Genomic DNA, 21747 nt, shown 5'->3' on the forward strand with positions numbered 1-21747 from the left:
CCTAAGCTGTGTCTACACGGGCTCTCAGTCGTGCCACTGAAGCCGACTCATCCAGAATTCACATCACCCTTGGGTCACTTTTGTTCTTCCCTATGCAGGCTCATGGGGGGTGTTTTGGGGAGTCTCTGTGGTGAGCCCACCCTTTGAAAGGCTTTGTCGGAGGACTTCAGGAACCAACTCCCATCCCGAAGTTTGGATTGGGCTCAAGCTAGATTTCAGTATGGTACATGTTCTGGTTCTGTTATGCGAGGAAGGCCGTGTTAGCCTGTCTGTCGTCTGCCTATTTTATTTCTCTGTCATCTGTCTATCTGCCTTACTAAAAGAAGGAAAGCTCCCCTTGGTTAGTTGTCATGGTTTTGAAGAAGTGTTCAAAGAGAAATGGCGGCAAATTAAAAATGTTCGGTTTGAGCAAAAGTAGATTCAAATTAGGCAGCATTGCATCTAGCAGATAGAAAGCTCCCGCCCCCCCGCCCCCCAGGAGTTGTACAGAGTAAGAGGGGGACGGGGAAGGCGGGAGGAAGCGAGAGGAAGAACAAGGAAGCTGTGCAGCGGCTGATTGCTGATGGATGCGTTGAAGACTCCGGCTCTGGGGGAACCAAAACTATAATTAAGTCTTGGTTCGGTTCCTGGGGGCTTAGCCTAAGCGACTCCATTTTGGACCCATTGTCCTTTTTCAACAGAAGAGAGGTTACTCTCTGGATGTCCTTGGAAGCATCTGATCCACCCCTGATTTCATTGCATGAGGCCACCTGTGTGACGGAGGTGTCTGCTGTCCTGAGATAGCCAGTGGGGAGGCAGGACGGATTTCACGGGCCACGGAAAGCTCGTGCCTGTAGTCAGCGAGGCGACCACGTGTTGGTTTTCCCGACTCGGCGTCAGCAGCTGAGCGGTTCTGTGCAATGGGCTGTTTGCTGTGTGGCTTTCCGGTTTTCCCTCTCCCCGCCTGTTCCAAGCATCAGTTCACAATGGCGCAGAGGACGTCCTGCTACAAATGATGACGGACGCATTTTCACGTTTGAAAAGAAATGGCTCTGAATTGCAGTTCGTTTCGCTCGGAATCTGACGGGTGCTGCAGAGCGTTTAGCTGGGTGACGAGCCTAACTGAGATCAAAGGACCCCCCCCCCCCCAGACAGCTGGCATCTTCCCCAGCCTAGCAGCTTGGATGACAGTGGAGGGCCCGGTGAGTGCCCGAGTCCCCAGGCTCCAGCTGCGGGGGGGAATCCGTGAGTCTTGTCCCGGAGGGTCGCACCTGTGGGTGCAGCTTGTGTCCGGAGAGGTCCTGTTAGTCAGGGTTTCGCGCTCGGAAGGCTTCGTGGTTCACCTTTTAATTTTTACCATGAGTTCAGCAGACAGGCTGAGGTCTATGGTAAGCAGATGACAGTGGTTCTAGAAGAGTCGCACCCCGATTTTGGTTGAGCCCCGCGGGGAAGGGGCCTCATGGCTCCGGCATCAGGACGGCACAGAGGCCTCCCGGGGCGGGGAGGGGGTGCAGCTCATTTCAGGACAGAGAGCCCTGGAGTGTCCGTGAGGCCCCAGCCTGCAGCCTGACCCGGGGGTTCCCCAGGAACATGTGTGCCCCGGGAAGAACAGGGTGGGGGGGCATTTCAGAGGGCTGGATCCGCAGCGTGTAAGGAAGGAGACTGGGCGCCTAGCCCCTCCCCTGGGGCCAGGCTGGGCCGCCTGGGACTGCTCATGCTTGCCTGGGCCTGTTGCCTGAGGCCAGCAGGGGTGAGGGTGGGGATGGCAGCTCAGAGAAGGGCAGGGCCCGGGGGGGGGGGTGGGTTGCAACATCCCCCACGTTCCTGCCTCCTGCCCGCGAGTGTGTGTGACAGAGACAGACAGACAGACACATCCAAGTGGTAACGGCGGATGACAGCATGAATTCGCGTATCCCCGGGCTGTGATGACGACCTTCCCCGAGGGAGCGCTGAGAAATGGCTCCGAGGTTCATTTTCAGTTGTGCGTCTGCTGGCCCTGGCACCTCCTGCTGGTTGCTGACAGCCCCACAGCCTCCAGGACCTGTCTGTCCCCTGATCAGCCAGTGTCGCTGCGGGCTCGCTCCGCTCCCGCCCGGCGTCCCCACCCTCCGCGGGCTCCCCACGGTCCCTCCTTACCAGACAGAGGAACAGCTGAGCTCCCCGGTGCAGGGTGGGGGGGCGGGGGGTGCAGAGAACCGGAACAAACCGGTGTTGCCCCGTGTCTTGCTGTTTCCCAGCGCCGTGAGAGTTATTTCCTGCGGCTGAGGGCAGCCCCGCCCGGCCGCGCGGGTGGCCTTGTCCCGGAGGTCCGCCCATGGCACCCCTGGCGGACCGTGCCAGTAACCGTTTGTGACTCTCTTCGCAGGGCACGCCACCGTCACCAACTACTTGCTGAACTATTTTCCTGGCCTCGATCTCGAGAGGAGGAACGCGTTCGGGTTCACGGCCCTGATGAAAGCCGCCATGCAGGGCCGGACGGAGTGCATCCGAGCCCTGATGCTAGCAGGTTGGTACCCGCCCCGCCAGGGCGGGGGGGGGGGTGTCCTGAGGGTCTTGGCAAATGCTGATCTTGCTTCCTTGGAGATTGTGGACTGAGATGAATCCGTTCTGTAGGGACGAAGCCTAGTGGGTGCAACAGAGACTAGTGTCTTTGAGGGTGTGGCTGTAACCTGCTGAGGGCACCACCGGGAAGGAAGGCAAACGCTTGGGGGTGCGGTGGGAGGGAGGTCCCAGTGCTGGTCACTCGGCAGGAAACCCCTCCTTGCTCCCTGGTTGGCTTTTCCCTCAGCCCTAGCTTCCTCCTGCCCGTATTTGTTCTTAGAAATGTGTGTTCAGGCCTGGGCTCCCAGTGCGGGCATGTCCCGCTGAGGGTGGCCCCGGGGGTGGCGGGGGGGGACCCAGTAGCCATCCTGCATCCCCACTTGCTGGTGGTTGGAATCACATGCCGATGTGTGTGACATGTCACCGAGCGGAAAGTCTTTGGTGGTAGCTTTGGGTCAGCGGGCACCCCCCGCCCCCGCCGTGCCCTTTGTGACCTGGTCGTCCGGGAGGGAGCGCTTCCTTCTCTGAGCTTCCCCCCGCCCTGCTCCCCATCATGCAGTGAAAGTCATGACTTCCCCCCACCCCCCAGGATGAGCTGTGACCCTGCTTTAGACGAGTTGCTGCTACTTATTTTTAGAGGAAACTTTTATTTGGGACAAGCTCAGATGTATGGAAAGTGACAGAAATAGCACCGAGTCCTGCACGGCTGTCACCCGTCGCTGTCCCCAACCTCCGGGCTTGACTCCGGTTTCACCCGCGCATCCGTTGCTGTCCCCCTTCCGCGCCGGGATCCCATCCAGGCTCCTTCTTGGAATTGTCCTGTATCCCCCGTGTCCTGGGGCCAGGGACGGTGGCCCCGTCTCCCCTCCTCGCTCCTGACCTGACCGTCTCCATACTGGCTCGGATCCGGTGTCCCCGGCCTGTCTGGCGTTGTCCTGGTGATCACACTGGGGTGCTGGGCTGTGTTTTCTCCCGCTTCCACCTCAGTGCTTTAGCAAGTGACCACAGGCTTCAAGGAAGACAACTTGCACGGAAATTAAAAAGAGCATAATTAGATTTAATCCCATTGATGGTGCTTTTGACTCTGACAGTTTTCATTTTTTAAAGGCAAGATACCGGTTTCGGCCACGTTGAGGCCTTGCCTGTCCTATAGCAATGAGAAGTGGTTGGTTCTTCCTCATTAAATGGTGTTTGTGATGCTTTTGTGTTTGGAGGAAGCTTCGTCTGCATTTACTACTTCTGGAGCTAGTTATAATTGAGTTCTGTGATTGTATATGTATATTATATAAATTATATTGATTATAACTATGAGTGATCAATTGATTGATTTTTTAATGTTTCAGGTTTTTGGGTTTTTTTTTAAGATATTATTTATTTATTTGACAGACAGAGATCACAAGTAGGCAGAGAGAGAGAGGAGGAAGCAGGCTCCCTGCTGTGCAGAGAGCCCAATGTGGGGCTCGATCCCAGGACCTTGGGATCATGACCTGAGCCGAAGGCAGAGGTTTTTAACCCACTGAGCCACCCAGGTGCCCCTGTTTTAGTTTTTTATTTAAATTCTACTTAGTTAACATGTAGTGTAATATCAGTCCCAGGAGTAGAACGTAGTGATTTAAAACTTACAACAGCCAGCACTCATCACACCGAGTGCCCTCCTGAATGCCCATCCCCCAACTAGCCCATCTTCTCCGCCCCCCCCCCAGCAGCCTCAGTGTGTTCTCTGTGGTTAAGAGTCTCTTACCGTTTACCTTCCTCTCAGATATTTTCTTTTCCTAGTGATTTACTTTTTTTTTTTTTTTTTTTAGGTTTTATTTATCTATTTGAGAGAGAGAGAGAGTGCAAAAGTGTGGGGGCGGGGAAAGGGGAGAGGCAGAGGGAGAAGCAGGCTCCCCGCTGAGCAGAGAGCCCGATGCGGGGCTCGATCCCAGGACCCCAGGATCATGACCTGAGCTGAAGGCAGACACTTCACCGACGGAGCCACCCAGGCACCCTGAAATTTACTTTTTTAACCAAGAATTTATGGTGTCCATCATATCACTGCATTTTTCCTGATGAGTTCATGTGAACTTTGGACAAACCCTTTTGTTTTTAGGTCGGTTGCCTTCCCATGTCTGTGGAAGCTGCTCGGGTTCTGCTGTCACTCTGCTGCTTTCCTGGGTCTGGTAGAGGTTCGGGCATCTGCGAAGCACCGACAGGGCTGCAGAAGCATACTTGGGGTCTTGAAGCTGGGCCCGTGTCAGGACAGTGCACCCAGTGCCAGCCTTGTTTTCTTCCCCCTTGGTTACGGATAATGAATTTGACCTTGGGTTTTATGTACGAGTCTCCCTTCCCTCTCCTGTTCTCTGCTCCTGAGCCCTGTCCTGCTGCATCAAAATCTAGAACAATCCACAGGCGTGCAGACCCTGGTGCAGCCATCCTTGAACTGTTCACTGTCAGAGCAGAATGGTCAGGAAAACTAACTTGGAAGCCAGGACCGCTGGTTTCAGAGTCCAGCCCCTTTCAACTCTCCCCTCTGTACTGGGGCCAGTCACCTAATGCGAGGGGCCTCAGTTTCCCCTTCTGTGAAGTGCGGCAGGTGCTGGTGGCTGCTGCGGGAGGGCTTGATGGGGACGGAAGACCCCCCTCAACCTCCTTCACAGCAATGGGGCTCACACAGGCCTTCGGTCTGCGCCGGTTGTCATTATTATTTCCGGGGGATTTGTGCACTCAGTAATTATTTGTTACATGACTGAAAAACAGTGCTATGGTTTTCCCCTTGGCAGGCAGCCTTGGGATAAAACACTTAAACTTTCCTACTGAGGGCGATACGCTATTGCTCGGGGTTTCTGAACGTCAGCACTGTTGACATCTGTCTGGTGCTGGGGACTTCTTGGTGGTGGGGGCAGCCCTGGTCGTGACAACCAAACATGTCTCCAGATGCTACCAAGTGCCCCCTGGGGTGGGGGTGGGGGTGAAGTCCCCTCCTGTTGAGATCCACTGATGTGACTAATTGGGAAAGGATAGAAAACATAAAAAGAGCATCTTTTCCCTCTTACAAGCGTTTCCTCCTTCCAGTTTTGCCTATAATCCTCTTAAAGGAAAAATCTTCTTGGAGAGTTTTTGAGTGACCCTCTAAGATTGTGGTTGTTTAACTTCTAGAGATTTAAATTTCCTGCTCTTACACAAGGTGGCCGACGCTTCCTTTCCCAGGAAAACACAGGACGTTTTTCTTTTACAGTAGATGTGCATGTTTGTTTTATTTTTTATTTTTTTAAAGATTATTTATTGGACAGACAGAGATCACAAGTAGGCAGAGAGGCAGGCAGAGAGAGGGAAGCAGGCTCCCCGCTGAGCAGAGAGCCTGATGTGGGGCTTGATCCCAGAACCCTGGGATCATGACCTGAGCTGAAGGCAGAGGCTTTAACCCACTGAACCACCCAGGCACCCTTGCATGTAGGTTTTAAAAGAAAAAGCCAAAACCTGTGTGATCAAAGTCCCTCCTGGCTTGGGTGGTCAGACAGCATGAAGGATCCATGTTGGGATATTTAAAAAGTTGGCACAGTATTTTTAAGTCTTGTTATTTACATTTAATATATCAGCATTTAGAAAAACTGAAACCTTTAAAGATACGAATGCCAGAGTATTTCTTTGGGTGGACATTTCAACAGAGTGTGCATTTGTGTGCGGCTGGGGAGGGTTCCCTGAGAGCTGATCACAGAAGGGCACCCTATGGTCATTCCAGAAGCAGAAGACACAAGCAGGGTTGTGTGTGAGTGGTCAGGGTAGAGAGCGGTGTCGCCCATCCTCATGGTTTCAAGTGCAAGTGTCGCTCTGTACTTGGGAGTATTTCTTGTCCCTGAGTTGGATTTCCAAGGTGCAACTTTGTTATGTTCGGTAAGACCCGTTTCCGTTGAGAAATGATGGGTGATTGAATTGGGCGCCCCCTCAACTGTTTAGATTTTCCAGTCATTTCCTAACATCCAGACACGCATCATCATCTTATCTTACCTTGTCAGGCAGAACGAAATAACATTAGAATGATCAAAACGTTAGATTTTCTTAAAAACATAACCAGGTTCTGAAAAGCTGATTTATGGGCTCTTTGGTTTTTGGTTTCCCGAGGAATAATGTCAGCCCCGCTGATAAGCATCGCAAGTGGGGCTGCAGGTTCTTGTTAATTCCGTGGAATACTAATGCCCCCGAGTGACAGGTCTATTCAAATAAGTGGCTCGGAGAAGGCATAACGAGGCCGTGATTTTCTCTGAAGGGAAGCAGAGCTCAGTGGAGGTTGGCTGGCGCCAGACTCGCTTAAGGGAACCGGCTTTTATCCTGAAGTGTGTGATTGCCGCGGCGCTTGAGAAGCAGACACAGGCAGACAAGATGCTCGCCTCTGCCCGCGATTCCGGGCAACAAGACAGCCCTCTGGGAGGTGTCAGGGCTTGTTTAATGAGGGAGACGCAGTCCCGTTGTTGGCCCGCGGTTGTTCCAGTCCCGACTGTGTGCTTCTGGAAAGCCAGGTGATTTGATATCACTGCAGAGGTTTCTTTCTGTTGATCAGGAAAACATGGACTTCCTGTGACCTGAGAATTGGCCGAGTTGGGATAGTCTCCAGTGATCATGCGGTGAGAAAGCTGAGTCAGGCGTTCCGTGTCCCTGAGGCCGGTGTCTTCGCTTGGGCATTTCGCTGGCCCGAAAGCAAACCTTGACACGAGGCCGTGGGGGCAGGTAGTTTTTCTGGAAGGTGAGCCAGGAAGCCGCGTGAAGGAGAGGGAAGGGGGTCCCTGGGGCCGCCGGGGGTGGGCCCTGCTCACACCCTCCACAAGACCAAGTACGGGGTATCTTGGAAATGCCTTCAGGGGTGGGGCGGGCTGGAAGCAGGTGGTCTGTCCTTGCCGCCTCCAGATCGGGTCTCTTTCCTGAGACCCTGAATCCTGATTCATTTCCTCAATTTTACCCCCAGTCCCCAAGACACAGGCCGGGCTGGCCCAGGAGGAGACCTGCAGGGACTGGTCCACAGGGGTCCCGTGTGACCAGAAAGGCCTCTTGGTGGAGGGGGGCCAGAGCTGGGCTTCGAAGGGTAGAAAACACGGGGGCTGGCAGAGAAACAGGAAAGGAAGGGACACAGCTCCGCCTGCCGCTGGTCCCACGACCCAGCCGCGCTCTCAGGGGACGCCTCTGAGGGGGAATGAGGCAAACTAGCTTGTTTCTCTTTAGCACCTTCGGAAAGCTTTCTGCTTCCCGTCGCAGACGTCCTGACTTGACAGTGGCTGAAAGAAAACAAGCATGTTTTTCTCACCTCACCAGAAGCCTTGCGGTGGGCGGTCACGGAGCGGCCCTGAACTCCGTGAGGACATCACAGAGCTAGGTCCCTTTTTCTGTCCACCCAGCTCCCCCCTCTAGGGCCCCCCTGCGGCTTGGTCACCCGAAGTCCAGGCTTCAGATAGGAAGCAGCACCACCAACCGCACGGTCGCTTTGATCAGCCTTCAGAAGCCTTCTCTCTGGGGCTCACCGACCAGCTGCAAGGGAGGCGAAGGAAAAGGGGAATGGGACTGCGGTTACGGGGTTCGACCGGTAATTCTCAGCTGGGGGTGTGTGTTGCCCCCGCCCCCCCGCCCCCCACGAACATTTGGTAATCTCTAGGGACATTTTGGCCTGTCACAACTGTGGAATCCCACTGGCATCTACTGCGTAGGGACGGGCTGCCGTCAGAAGTCTTACCAAAGCACGGGAGAGCCCCCACACCACAGATCGTCCCCAAACATCAGTAGTCCCGAGGTGGGAAGGCCTCGGGTTATAGCAGTCACAGTGTGTCGCCTAGAGCTGGGTACGTTGCGGCCTTGAGGAAAACAGAGGTCTGTGTGTGGACAGCTCACAGCATTCCACGTGGCGGCGGATGGATTCCTGGGCAGGACACCCAGTTTTGTTCTGTGTGGCCGGAGCTCTGGGCAGAACAGCCTTGGGTCGGGGGTGAGGAGGCCCACAGTCCACGGGCAGGAGATGCATAGGCTGGCCTGTCACATGTCTCCGTGTTCTCCAAAAGGTTTCTGTAGCGATCATGGGTGCTGGTCTGCCCTGATTTAATCATGGCATCCAGTCCAGGCCCTTAATGTTGCCCTTGCTGATTGCGAAGGGAACTGGGTCCCCAGATTACAGCATGACTCATGTCCCGGGCCGCAACCCCGTCAGCCTGGCCTTGTTCTTCAGAATGTGTGTGGTTTCCAGGATCATCTTGAAAAGGCCCGAGGAGAAAACAGGACGCGTGCTACACTTTGGACAGCTGTTCCTTTAGTTTTCCATTAGCTTTTGAGAAATGACTCTCTGCAGCCGTGTTCATTAAGATTTTAATTTTGCAGTTTGTACCTTTTTAAGTGACATGCAATTAATTAAGGTTTAATGTGTCATCTATTTTTTGCGGTGACATTTTTACTGCCCCCTTTTCATTTTGTCAGTTTATAAATTGTACTCTGGCTAATGAGTTCCATCCCGATTTCCAGTTCCAAATAATTACCACTCTTTTAATATGCCTATTTTTTAAATGTGCCCCAGAGTGAAGAGCATTATGAGGCGATCTCAGGTGGGCTGGGCCTGCCTGGGCCGGGTGATGGTGGGGGGCACTGCAGGGGTGAGCCCTCCTCACCTCTGTTGAGCGCACACTGAGCCGATGCCGCGTGTCAGACACCTGGGTCTGCGTGGGCTATAAATGCTGAAGCTTCTGCCAGTCCTGGTCCCAGGGGAGCTCACAGACTAGATAATTGCCCTACTTCTCCACATTGCTTTGCCAGGGAAAGTATGACTAATGGGACCTGAAATCCTGAATGATTTTTAACTGTGTATAGGGCTGAGATTGGACCAAGATTAATTGAACAGCAATTCCTTATTAATTTCTCTTATAGCACCACACTGAAATTTATGAACATTTCATCAAGTTGAGTTGAAGTTTAAATTTGCAGTATTAGGAGGGAGCGGTGCATGGTGTGAGGGAGATTTATTAAGGAAGTGACTAGTGTAAGGGAGACTGAGGGTGTAGGACGCAGGGTTCTCTAGAGACACAGAACTAATAAGAAATACACATTTAAGAGATTTATTTTAAAGAATTGGCTCACGTGATTTTGGTGGTGGGAGAGCCCAAAAGTAGTGGGAGCAGGCCATTAGGCTGGAAACTTGGGCAGGAGTTAATGCTGCAGTCTTGAGGCTGAATTGTTTTTTTTCTCCCCAAATCTTTAACTTTTGATCTGAAGGCCTTCAACTGATTGGATGAGGCCCACCCATGTTATTGACGGTAATTTCCTTGACTCAGTCAATTGATTGTGGATGCTAACTACACCTAGATGGGTGTTTAAATCCCTGGGTACTATAGTCTGGCCACGTTGACACAGACAGCTAGCTGTCCGTGAGGAAGCGTTCTTCCCTGCAGGATGGCGGGAAATGTGCAGGGCTGAGAACCTCCATTACCAGCTTTGAGGCCTCAGGTAGGTCCCTTGGGCCGTGTGACTACCATCCCTCAGTGCACGCCTCCTACCAGCCAGGATGAGATGTGTCGAGGAAACAAAAACGAGGAAGATGTGTGCTCTGCCCTGGAGAAGCCCACAGTCTGGTAAAGAGGATAGACCCTGGACCTACTAACCACTGAGTACAAGGCGTGAAGGGACCACACATTTCTTGCAAAATAGGGACCCTCACATTCCTCCCATGAGATCTATGAGGAAAACGTGAGATGATAAGTAAAGGGGATGCCAAATGCTTTGCAAGTGATCATTCCCTTTAGTATTCTAGAACATTCTGGTAACATCAGTGAAGTCTTCATGAGGCACCTTTGCTGTCGAGTCATCTCTCCATTGCTGGAAAGCCATAAAATCTTATTTCTTTAAAAATTCCAGGATGGGGGCACCTGGGTGACTCAGTGGGTTAAAGCCTCTGCCTTCGGCTCAGGTCGTGATCCCAGGGTCCTGGGATCGAGACCCACATCGGGCTCTCTGCTCAGCAGGAAGCCTGCTTCCCTCCCTTCTTCTCTCTCTGCCTGCCTCTCTGCCTGCTTGTGATCTCTGTCAAATAAATAAATAAAATCTTAAAAAAAAAAAAATCCAGGATGTTGGGACTGTGTTCAGGCGGTTTTGTTTAGGAAAGGTAAGCCCTTCAACGGAGCACTTCTGTGGGTTGTGTAGTAAGGGTAGTGCAGGCAAGTAGTTCTTGGTCAGACCCAGGTTCATCCATGGGGCACAGCCTCAGGTAGGTTTTGGAAGTTTTACCTTTGATCCATTTCCCTCTTCCGTTTCCTGCCATTGGCCAGGAAAGTTCTTGTTGCCTTCGCCCATGACTGTGTGCATTTTTTTCAGGGGCAGACGTCCATGCCAGAGACCCCCGCCGTGGGATGTCGCCCCAGGAGTGGGCTGCTTACACGGGCCGGTTGGAGGCCGTCCGCCTCATCCAGAGGCTGTTGGAGCGACCCTGCCCGGAGCAGTTTGGGGAAAAGTACAGACCAGAGCTGCCGCTGCCCCCGGAGGCCACTCTGAAGCCCACGGGCTCCAAAAACTGCTTGCAGAGGCTCACGGAGCTTGTGCGGTCCGTTCTGACCTCCCGCTCACGCCAGGGCCTGGAGGATGGGGGCGTCCTGGACCACATGGTCCGGATGACCACGAGCCTGTACAGCCCCGCCGTGGCCATCGTCTGCCAGACTGTGTGCCCCGAGAGCCCCCCCTGTGTGGGGAAAAGGCGGCTGGCGGTGCAGGAGATCCTCGAGGCTCGCGGGAGCCGGGCCGCGCGCGCCCGGGAGAGTGACAGGATAGAAGGCTCTGAGCAGCCGTTCCGGACCTCGCAGGCTGCGGGGGTCTCCAGAGAGGGGGCGCCGCAGGCCAGCCTCCCGGCCCCGCACCTGCCGGGGGCCCCGCGGAGGGCCAGCCTCCTGCCCCTGCAACTGCTGCGAAGGAGCAGCGTTCGGCCCGGCGTGGTCATCCCCCGCGTGCGCATCAGCAAGGCGCCCGCGCCCACCTTCCAGCCCGAGCGCGCCTCCGCCAAGGGCAGCACCAAGGACAGCGCCCACCTGCAGCTCCCCAAGTGGCGCTACAAGGAGGCCAAGGAGGAAAAGCGCAGGGCCGAGGAGGCGGAGAAGCAGCGGGCGGCGGCGGCGCAGAAGGAGAAGCGGGCGCCCTCCTGGAGGAAAAGGACGTGAGGGCTGAAGCGTGTGAGGTGGGGGAGGAGGCGGTGGGGGCTCCGCGCTGGGAGAAGGACGCCGCCCTCCTGCCCTCACCCCTCCCGGAGCGCCGCGCCACCCTGCAGGTCCCCAGCCGGGGGCCCAGACGCGCTGCACCGTTGAGTGATTGGGGCAGGGCACCAGTGGATTAGCCTAAAACCAGTTCCCCTAGAGATCAGTACACCTGGCCGGCAACTCTGCCCCAGAGCCTACCTTTTGAACCTCACTTGAGAAATTTGGAAGAATTTTGTATTTTTAATTATGATCAAATTTGCAGCATTTTACTGGTGATGGGCTGTTTGTATTTAAGACGGTTTTAATACATTTGCCCGAAGACCCTTTGTTTAGCATACTGTTTCTGGCAATAATTATTTGTGATATCTCTGATTTCATACGGAATTCGTGGAAGTTTCCCTTTCTTCTGTTGGGCATGCATGAGCATTATATGTTCTCACGGATTTCATGAAGTGATTCTGAACATTTGTTTCTATCCAATGGAGGCATTTCCTTTTCCAGCAAAATGATGACATGAGACAGGAGAATCAGACGTTCTCGTATCTTATTTTATAGCTCTCTTACTTAGACGGTAATAATAACGAAGAAAAACCTGTTCTCAAAATATAAAACCAAGCAGAGAGAAGCATGTACTTATTGCTAGAACTAAGTATCTTAAGCAAGGGACTTTAGATAAACTGGATGCAAAGCCTTTAACATATTAAAAAACAGGACAGATACGAGAAAAATCTGTTATTTAATAAAGCGGGGGCAGATGTAATCAATTTTTATCAGAAGTACAAAATTAAGTCCTCTGTGCTTTCAGATAGATTGAATTCAGATACCCTTAAAATATAAAAAAAGATGCAAAAGAATAAGGCCCCAGAGTGATACAATCTGCTGGAAAGGGGGAGGGGCCAGAGGAACAGGAATATTAAGCAAACTTGTTTTAGGCAAATTCTCCTGGAGTGGGCTGGATGGCTCCCTCCTCCAGCCTCAATTCCAAAAAGTCTCTGGGGTGGAATTACTTTTATTTTTCCTCTGATGACTGTCTGTGATGTTCAGTTTCTCCTCATGCAGACTTTGTAGAATTTCCAAGATGCGGGACCTGGGCAGAGCACGTGTGGGATTTGCCCTGGGCCCTGAGCTCTCTGTGTGAGTTTCTGTCCATACTCCAAAACACTGAGAAATTCTAATGAATCTCCGGCCATCTAGGTTATAGAGTACCGGTCACATATGCACTACTGACAGCACTTTATTTTAAGATTATCCTACTTGGGAGCTGTAGATTTCAAAGCGTAGAGACCGATGGGGAAGCTGTTTCTTACAAGCCTGGATTCGCATGTCAGATCGTGCTCCCAGGCTGGGCAGGGACTCGAGCACCTGTCTCGTGATGTGGGCAGGGATGGCGCTAGCCTCTCCCTAGTCCCTCCCAGTTGGCACCGAGAGACATTGAGCTTATCTGGGGTCTCACACTTACCTCTCAAGATACCTCAATTAACAGGCTGTTGGGCAGCCCCAGCCTGATGGTCAGGGTGATGATAATGCAGCTCTCAAGGTCCGATTTAAGCGAGCTCCTCCCTCTTTCCAGAATGGCAGAGAGGCCTGGCCCTGCTTTTAGCATCACTGATACTGGGTGGCTGCACGTCATCCTAGTGACCAAGAGTTGGGATTGGCCGAGTCCCCTTGGATGAGATGAGGGCTGGTCCCCGAGGGGAAGAGAAACGCGCCTAGTCTCCCCAACAGTCCGGTCCCGCATCTGTTGACATCTTGGTCTGGTTCATGTATTTTCGCTGCTTTGAATGGCTGGCCGCATTTTCTCACTGAGAGGGTCACCTTTTGCCTCCTCGCTTCCCGCGGTGGTCGGGGGCAGGGGCGGTGATGGCCGGTCACCTCCTGCTGCTTTCCGCACGTCCGCTCAGCTCCGTCACCACGTTGGTTCCCTGCCTTCCCCCTTGCCTGCTCCCTTCCTCGCTTGCCTCTTCTGCCTGTTTTCTTCCGCAGCTTTGGCCAACAGCTCTGACCCTCCCTGGCCCCACCACTCTGAGGTCTAAGAAAGGGCAGAAAAGCAAGGCGATCACGAGAGGCAGTGCGGTGTCCCTGCTGAATTGTGGAAATACCTCCACCGACCCAGTGAACGGGGGACAGATTTTACCAGCTTCTGTGCGGATGGTCTTAGAATTTCGGCACAGCTCTCACCCATGCCTTTTTTTTCCCCCCTTAAGATAGGTTCATTTATTTATTTATTTTGAGAGAGAGAGGGGGACAGGGAGAGAGACTCTCTCAAGCAGACTCCCTGCTGAGCAAGGAGCCCGATGGTGGGGCTCCATCCCACAACCCATGAGATCACCACCCGAGCCGAAACCAAGAATCGGATGCTCGACCGACTGAGCCAGCCCCCCGCCCCCCACCACCCTTGTGCCCATTTAAGGGAGGGAGACCTAGTTTGCTTTCCTGACAGATGAAGCACTGCTCTGCTGTCCCGTAGGGAGCGGGGGACCCGGGGTCTGCTTGCCCCCCTGGTGTTTATTACCTGTAAATAGTGAATTTCAAGTTGACAGGTACCTTCTCAGGGATTTATATATACACGTAGTTAGAGGAAAAGATGAAGTATATTTTAATACTTTCGAGTGAATTATGATTACACTAGATGGAAGAAAGTGTTCCAAGACGACGTCAATGCTGCTGTCTTCCAGGGAGATGTCCGCCACCTCCCTCAGTTGGGATTTTCTGGTTCTTGGAGACCCGGGACTTTGACAGCTTGAACAGCTCCAGGGTGGACGGGAGGTCACCTCAGCCCCTCTCAGTACCTCTTGTGGGTGCGAACCCTTGTATTTAAAACAGATTCTGCTGGTATGTTCAGTGGTGGTGGCTGCGTTAACACAGATGACCAGCCTCCGATTTTACCTCTAGAACTGGCCCCTCCCCCTCTGCCACCAGGGTGGGCGGGGTGACAGTCACAGTTTCTTGTCCTGACTTATGGGACTCCAGTGCTCCGGGGTCAGCCCTGCCACCGGGCTCCCCACTGGGCAGGAGGAGGGAAGAGCCAGGAGAGCTTCGTCTGGGATGACCTCAGCGTCAGAGCATAAACTTGCCATGTCTTTGGCTGCCTGGAGAAACAGCCCAGAACATCATGGACCTTCCTTCCCGTCTCCGAGGCCGCTCCCGGCACGCTCCGGGCCACACTGCATACCTCAGCGACATGATGAGCGGGAGTCGCAGCCCCTCGTCTCGGCTTCGGGCCCTCCCGGGACACCAGGCTCATTCTGGGGAGAGGGACGGAGAGATGGGTGCTGCAGCTAGAACACGGGGCACGCGGGTGCGGACCGCCTCCGCCCGCTTGCTCTCATGCTGGTGGGGGTGAGCAGGTCTCTGGCGGTCTGCACAGGGGCCAGGCGGCTGTGCGTGAAGCAGATTCCCACGAGGTGGGGCCAGCCCCCAGTCCCGAAGTGGATGCAAAGCCTGTCATTCCTAGGGAGGAATCTGCGGTAGCAAGTCGTGAGGAAAGGGTCCGCCGCCACCGAGAGTTCAGTAAAGGAGCCAAGACTAAGAAGTGGACCTGGTTTATCTCTTGCAGCCTCTGGCAAGAGTCCTGCCAGCCCCCCCTCGTCCCCACGACAAAGTCGGAGAGCAAACCGTCGTGCTGCGCCAGGGGTGCAGGCCTGATGCAGGGCCGCTGTCCTCTTTCCCTGGGTGCACCTGCAGAGCTCTGCTCGCCCCTTTCCTGGTCTCGTGCCACACATGGGCCCCCCGGGCTCTGGACATCCATCATGAACCGTGTAAAGCTGCTGGTCACAAGCTTTTAAGTGATGACATTGTTCTCGGTACGCCAGTATTTGCTTGGGGCCCTTTACGGCCTGTGCAGGGAACTGGAGGCTCTACCGGCTGTGGCCTTTCCGCAGGCTGAAGCCCCTGGCCATGGGGTCCTCGGGTCCCGGACCACCTTGCTATAGAGGAGGGAAGGCCGAGGGTCCGTCGCAGCAATGGGACTGGGTGGATAATCCCAGTGGGAGGCCATTACCGGCAGAGAAGGTAGAACAGTTAGTTCTTCCTAAAAGGCTGATGGCTGCGTTCCCCGTTTCACACCCCCGTGCGTTTAAACTTGTCTGGGTGACTCGAGTCAGCTGTTCATTTCTGGGACCTTAAATTCACAGGTTTCTTCATTAACATTTAAAAGAAGAGGCTAAAAAAAAATTCTTCCGGAGATTGTTTTTTTGGGGGGGCGGGGGGGAGAATTAAAAAAAAAAAAAGCAAAAACACAAACCCACCACTACCTGAACTGATTCAGCTAGTTTCCGAGTGACTCTGTTGAATGCCCGTGCTGTGCGCACGATCTCCTCACTGTGAGCCAGTCTGATACAGGACTTCTGTGACAGGCGCGACCCCTGCAGGGCTCCGACGGCCCTTGGTCACCAGCCGTGCCAGAGTGGACAGTGTGTGCTAAGGTGCGAGCGTGCCTACACGCGCGGGTGTGCACACAGGTGAGCTGGAGGGAGACCAGGCATTGTGCTCGCCGAGGTGACCTCTGCTGTGGCTCCCAGGGAGCGTCAGAGGTGACTTGCTTTGATGGACAGCCTGAGACTCACTGGAAGCCCTTCATGCAATGGAACACACAACACAGCCAGCCTGTCACATCCTAGATCTTACTGCGAGGTAGTGTTGGCCCAGACGCCTCCTGCAGGAGCTCCCTGGCCATGTCCAGTAGCCCATCTGGGACATCTCTTTGCCTTTGACATTCAACCTTTGCATTGAGAGGCGGAAGCCAGAAGCCAGGACAACTCTGCTTGTCCCCAAGCTCCACCAGCCATTCTGCGGTGGCCATGGGGTGGGGGCCGAGTTTCTTGAAATTTGGTGCCAGGTTAGCTGTAGAATGATCAACATCTTTCCCTGAGGAAGCAGTAGGATTTTTCCAAGTCTGCCCAAGTATTAGGTAGTCTAAGGAAAGCAGACACGGTTGGAGTTTTGAGAGAAATTTGATTCATCCTCCTGTTACACCTTTGTCTTGGTTTAGAAGGAAATGTAGGCGACAAACAAAAATGAAGCTGGTCATTCCAGGGAGAGCAGTGACCTGTGTTGACCTGATAAAGTTTTGAGAGATTGCATTGAAGTACTGTAATGCCAGTTTTTGAGCAGAGGTTCTAGAAACTGGTTTGGAACTGTACAACTTTGGAAAACTGGATGCTAACTATATAAGAACCCCATAAACCTTGGGAGCCTTGGGGACATCCTGAGGAATGGGAATGGGACCCTCTGGTCAGATGAATAGAAACAGCTCTCCTTGGGATTCCCTTCGTTCAAATCATTGTCCCGCCTGGCGTTTGCTAGAGTGCCCGAGGATGGGTGTTTTTAATACCGGGAGGACTGGACAGACTTGAGCACGGGCTGTCTGATCGCAGGGAAGGCCATCTCGATATAGAGGCTGTTTCCTGAACGTGAGGCTGTTTTTCATGGTCGTTTCTGAAAATGAATGTTATAAAAATGTTGACTCTGGATAGAACTGTGTACATTTCATAGGTTTTTATTTTGAGGTGAGTTTTGTTACAGTTTATAAAAGCTATTTTCCTAGTTAGACCTCAGGGCTACTTTGGGACCTACAAATACACGTGACTCCCAGCAGCTTCAAATTCTTGCTATCCAAAAAGTTAACAATAATCTTTAAGTTAAATATGATACCTTTTTCAGCAGAAAGAATGTGTCTGTCCCTTTTAACCTCCAACAAATTCTGTATCTCATATTTTAAAAGTATAGAAAAAATGATGTAAAAGTATGGGGGAATTGTGGCTACAGGATTAAAAAATCACCTGTGAAATAAACATTCTCATGGAACAATGGTGTGGTAGTGGAATGAACCAAAGTGTGTATAAATTAGAAAAGGAGACAATTAAATATGTCCGTATTTTTAATGTCCGTTGCTTTGCTCGAAATAGATATGCACTTTCTTCTTCCAATACACTACTTTTTGACGGTAAGATTTTAAACTAATGATTTATCCAGGAATATTTTCACTTATGTTAAAATAATTCCATTGCTGTCCTCCTCTTCTGGGGTGGGGAGCTTCCGGTTGTGTGTGTGTGTGTGCGTGTGTGTTTAGATTTTATTTGTGTATTTGACAGAGGGGGAAGCATAGGCAGGAGGAGCAGCAGGCAGAGGGAGAAGCAGACTCCCCCGCACTGTGGTGAGCCCTTTGCAGGACTTGATTCCAGGATCTTAAGATCATGACCTGAGCTGAAGGCAGATACTTAACCTACTTAGCCACCCCGGGAACTCTGTATGTATTCTTTTACTGAAGTGATACAATGTAAGTGTTGTTCTAGGGTTTCTTTATTGAAAACATGTCCTTGAAAAGCTTATCAAAGAACTCTAAAATTAATTTTATTTTCTTGCTAAAAAAGTAATGCATACACTCAGAAAAAATAAATCAAACACTGTGAAAAGGGTCTCAGATGAAAAGCAACTGACCCTCCCCTTGGGCAGTCCCTCCGACCAATTATTTATGCATCCTCCTAGAAATAGTTTTTTTTTTTTTAAGATTTTATTTATTTGACAGAGATCACAAGTAGGCAGAGAGGCAGGCAGAGAAGGGAGGGGGGAAGCAGGCTCCCCGGATTCCGGGCTCGATCCCAGGACCTTGAGATCATGACCTGAGCCAAAGGCAGAGGCTTTAACCCACTGAGCCCCCCAGGCACCCCTAGAAATAGCTTTTAAATGCTTTCTTCCCTTTGTATGTTATACAAACAAGATCTCGCTGTATGCACGGTCTCTTTCACTCCTGTTTTGGGGAGAGTATGTTTGGCTCCTTTGTTTATACGGGTCCTCTCCGGTATTCCTCCCCAGAGAAGCACCCTGGTTCCCTGAACCATTTCCTGGTCTGGGGTTATTGCAGGAGTTTTCAGTCCCTACTGCTTACGAGTAACGAAGAGCCTTGACCTGACCTGCTGGTGTGCACAGGGAATGTTTCTCTAGGCCTGGCGTGTAGAAGGGACTGGCCGGGCTGAAGGGAAGGCAGATTTTAATTTCAACAGTCATGGCGGCTTGGTTCTTTCCAAAGGCTCCGGAGTGATCTTCACCCACCCGCCCGTGGACCAGAGGCCTTTCCCTCCAGCAGCAACACCTGCTGTTATCTTGTTGCTATTTGCTGGTCTGGTGGTTAAAGCTGTGTCACACTTTAATTTTCAGTTCTCCAATTACTGGTGTGGTAGAGCATCTTTTCGTATGTCTTTTGACCATTTTTATCTCCTGTTTGACAGATTCCTTATTTGTATGTTTCTCGTGGCTTTGATTGCACTTTTTGGTGTCACTTTTGCCGATTTGTAGGATTTTGCTATAAATTTTAGATCACAGTTCTTTGACACATATTGTGGGGTTTTCTCTCCCATTTTATCACATATCTTCAAGGTGTCTTGTATAAAAGTATGAAATTATGATTGAGCCAAACATAGTTCTTTTTAAAAAATATTTGCATTTGTCTTTTTTTTTTTTTTTTAAAGATTTTACTTATTTATTTGACAGAGATCGCAAGTAGGCAGAGAGACAGGCAGAGAGAGAGGGGGAAGCAGGCTCCCCGCTGAGCAGAGAGCCTGATGCGGAGATCGATCCCAGGACTCTGCGATCATGACCTGAGCCGAAGGCAGAGGCTTTAACCCACTGAGCCACCCAGGCACCCCGTCTTTTTTTGTTGTTGTTTTGTTTTTTATAAGATTTTTCATTATTTCTTAAAAAATAATCTCTACCCCAGCATGGGGCTTGAACTCAGGGCTAGGAGATCCGGAGTCGCATGCTCCACCGACACTAGGTGGGTGCCTAACTGCCCCCAGGTTATTTTTGACGAGACTGAAAATAGCTATTTATTTGGGAAATTCCCCTCCGCCTTTAGGAAATCTGAAGTCTGACCATTAAAAGATCGTCATTCTACTCCCCGAAAATCATAATTATTAAGGAAGGACCTAAATAGGAAGTCAAATTCTAAATAAAAGTTTCTTGGCCACAATTGTGATTGGAGATTTGTCTTTTTTGTGACAAACTTTTGTGTGTGTGTGTGTGTGTGTGTGTGTGTGTGTTGCATAGACATATTAGGAAATAGGAACACATGCAAGGGATTGTCCTTAAAACAAGTGAAAACCCGGACGTGCAGGGCGGGGCACGGAGGGGGGACAGGGGCGTGGTCTCATCCGGTTTGTTTCCTTCACTGAGTCTGCTTGAGACATGGTGAAGCTCCACGCTCCTGCCCACTGCAGTCGAGAGCTAGGGATTGGCCCCAGGCAGGTGCATTCCCGCATTGCCCACTCGGTCCCTCAGCTTCAGGAGCAGCGTCCCCACGCCGGGCAGCCCTGTGGTACGCCGGGCAGCCCTGTGGTCGAGAATGTCAGCCCCCTGGACCTCAGGACCCTTGCCTGTGTGCAGCCCTGCTTGCTGGCTCTCCACGGTCACTCCTGCCATCTCCCTTGATGACGTCCTGGCTGGTTTGCAGCCGGGGACAGGGAAGGTGGCTCAGGAGTCCTAAAAGCCTCTGGTCTGCTGACGAAACAAACTCCAATGTGCAGATGGCCAGCAACTCCCCGTCCCAGGGCTCATGGACCGGCAGTAGCCGGTCACCTTCCACTACCTGCCCCAAGACCTGTTCTCCTGCCCAAGCTCATTATGGCTCTCACTTTATTTATTTATTTAATATTTTTCAAAATTTAATTTTATTTTTTCAGTGTTCGAGCTCATTATGGCTCTCACTTTATTTATTTTCTATTTTTTTAAATTTAATTTTGTTTTTTCAGTAATCCAAGATTGATTGTTTATGCAGCACACCCAGTGCTCCCTGCAATCCGTGCCCTCCTTAATACCCACCACCAGGCTCACCCACCCTCCCACCCCCCTCGCCTCCAAAACCCTCAGTTTGTTTCTCAGAGTCCACAGTCTCTCATGGTTCGTCTCCCCCTCCGATTTCCCCCAACTCACTTCTCTCCATCTCCCCATGTCTTCCGTGTTACTCCTTACGCTCCACAAATCAGTGAAACCATATGATAATTGACTCTCTCTGCTTGACTTGTTTCACTCAGCATCATCTCTTCCAGTCCCGTCCATGTTGCTACAAAAGTTGGGGATTCATCCTTTCTGATGGAGGCATCATACTCCATAGTGTATATGGACCACATCTTCCTTATCCATTCGTCCGTTGAAGGGCATCTTGGTTCTTTCCACAGTTTGGCGACTGTGGCCATTGCTGCTATGAACATTGGGGTACAGATGGCCCTTTTTTTCACTATGTCTGTATCTTTGGGGTAAATACCCAGTAGTATGGCTCTCACTTAAAAAAACAAAAACAAAAACAACAAAACCTAACAACGTTAATACATCTTCCTAGTTATAAATAAATAATTAAAATGTATAAATCAAGCTCTAATTGACCTTGATATTTCAAAAGTATTCTTTAAAAAACAAACTCAAGAAATTAGTTGCAAGGGTAGGATTTCAACTTTTCTTTAGCTCTTATTGAAAAAAGCAGCTTTAGGGCGCCTGGGTGGCTCAGTGGGTTAAGCCGCTGCCTTCGGCTCAGGTCATGATCTCAGGGTCCTGGGATCGAGTCCCGTATCGGGCTCTCTGCTCAGCAGGGAGCCTGTTTCCTCCTCTCTCTCTGCCTGCCTCTCTGCCTGCTTGTGATCTCTGTCTGTCAAATAAATAAATAAAATCTTAAAAAAAAAAAAAAGAAAAGAAAAAAGCAGCTTTATTAATAGTGCCATGAACCTATATGAGAAGCTGGACTGGGTGGCTTTCTGTGGGCCACGGAGAGCAGGAGGGTTCGGGGTGGGGCGTGGTGGGGAAGTTATCATGCGGTGGGCAAGGCTGCACAGTGTCTTTACTCCCTGGGCAAAGGAGTCTGTTGGCTGGGAGCCCTTAGCCCTCCCACTGCCCCATCACCCTCTGTCCCTGGGCTGCTCCTGGGGAACGGGAGAACGGCCTTTACATACTAACTGTCCTGAGGGGTCATTGCCAGGGGCAGGCATGGTGTCCTTCCTCACCAAACCCCATCGGGACGGCCCTGCTCCCTTGGTTTGGAGTACATGATGCCCTCTGGGGC

At 51.8% G+C, this 21747-nt stretch overlaps 1 protein-coding gene across 1 annotated transcript in view; it reads left to right on the forward strand.

The window, feature by feature from the left end:
- ANKRD33B (ankyrin repeat domain 33B) overlaps positions 1 to 12079 on the forward strand; it is a 70914-nt gene extending 58835 nt beyond the window's left edge. Inside the window, exons 3-4 of the mRNA XM_004761235.2 lie at positions 2345 to 2485; positions 10834 to 12079. Coding sequence (XP_004761292.2) covers positions 2345 to 2485; positions 10834 to 11666 — 974 coding nt within the window. The 3' untranslated portion in view covers positions 11667 to 12079. The remainder of the gene's footprint in view (positions 1 to 2344; positions 2486 to 10833) is intronic.
- The last annotated feature ends 9668 nt before the right edge of the window (positions 12080 to 21747 follow it).

This window comes from Mustela putorius, unplaced genomic scaffold (assembly GCF_011764305.1).
Source record: "Mustela putorius furo isolate JIRA1106 unplaced genomic scaffold, ASM1176430v1.1 tig00000589_pilon_pilon_pilon, whole genome shotgun sequence".
Lineage (NCBI taxonomy): Eukaryota > Metazoa > Chordata > Mammalia > Carnivora > Mustelidae > Mustela > Mustela putorius.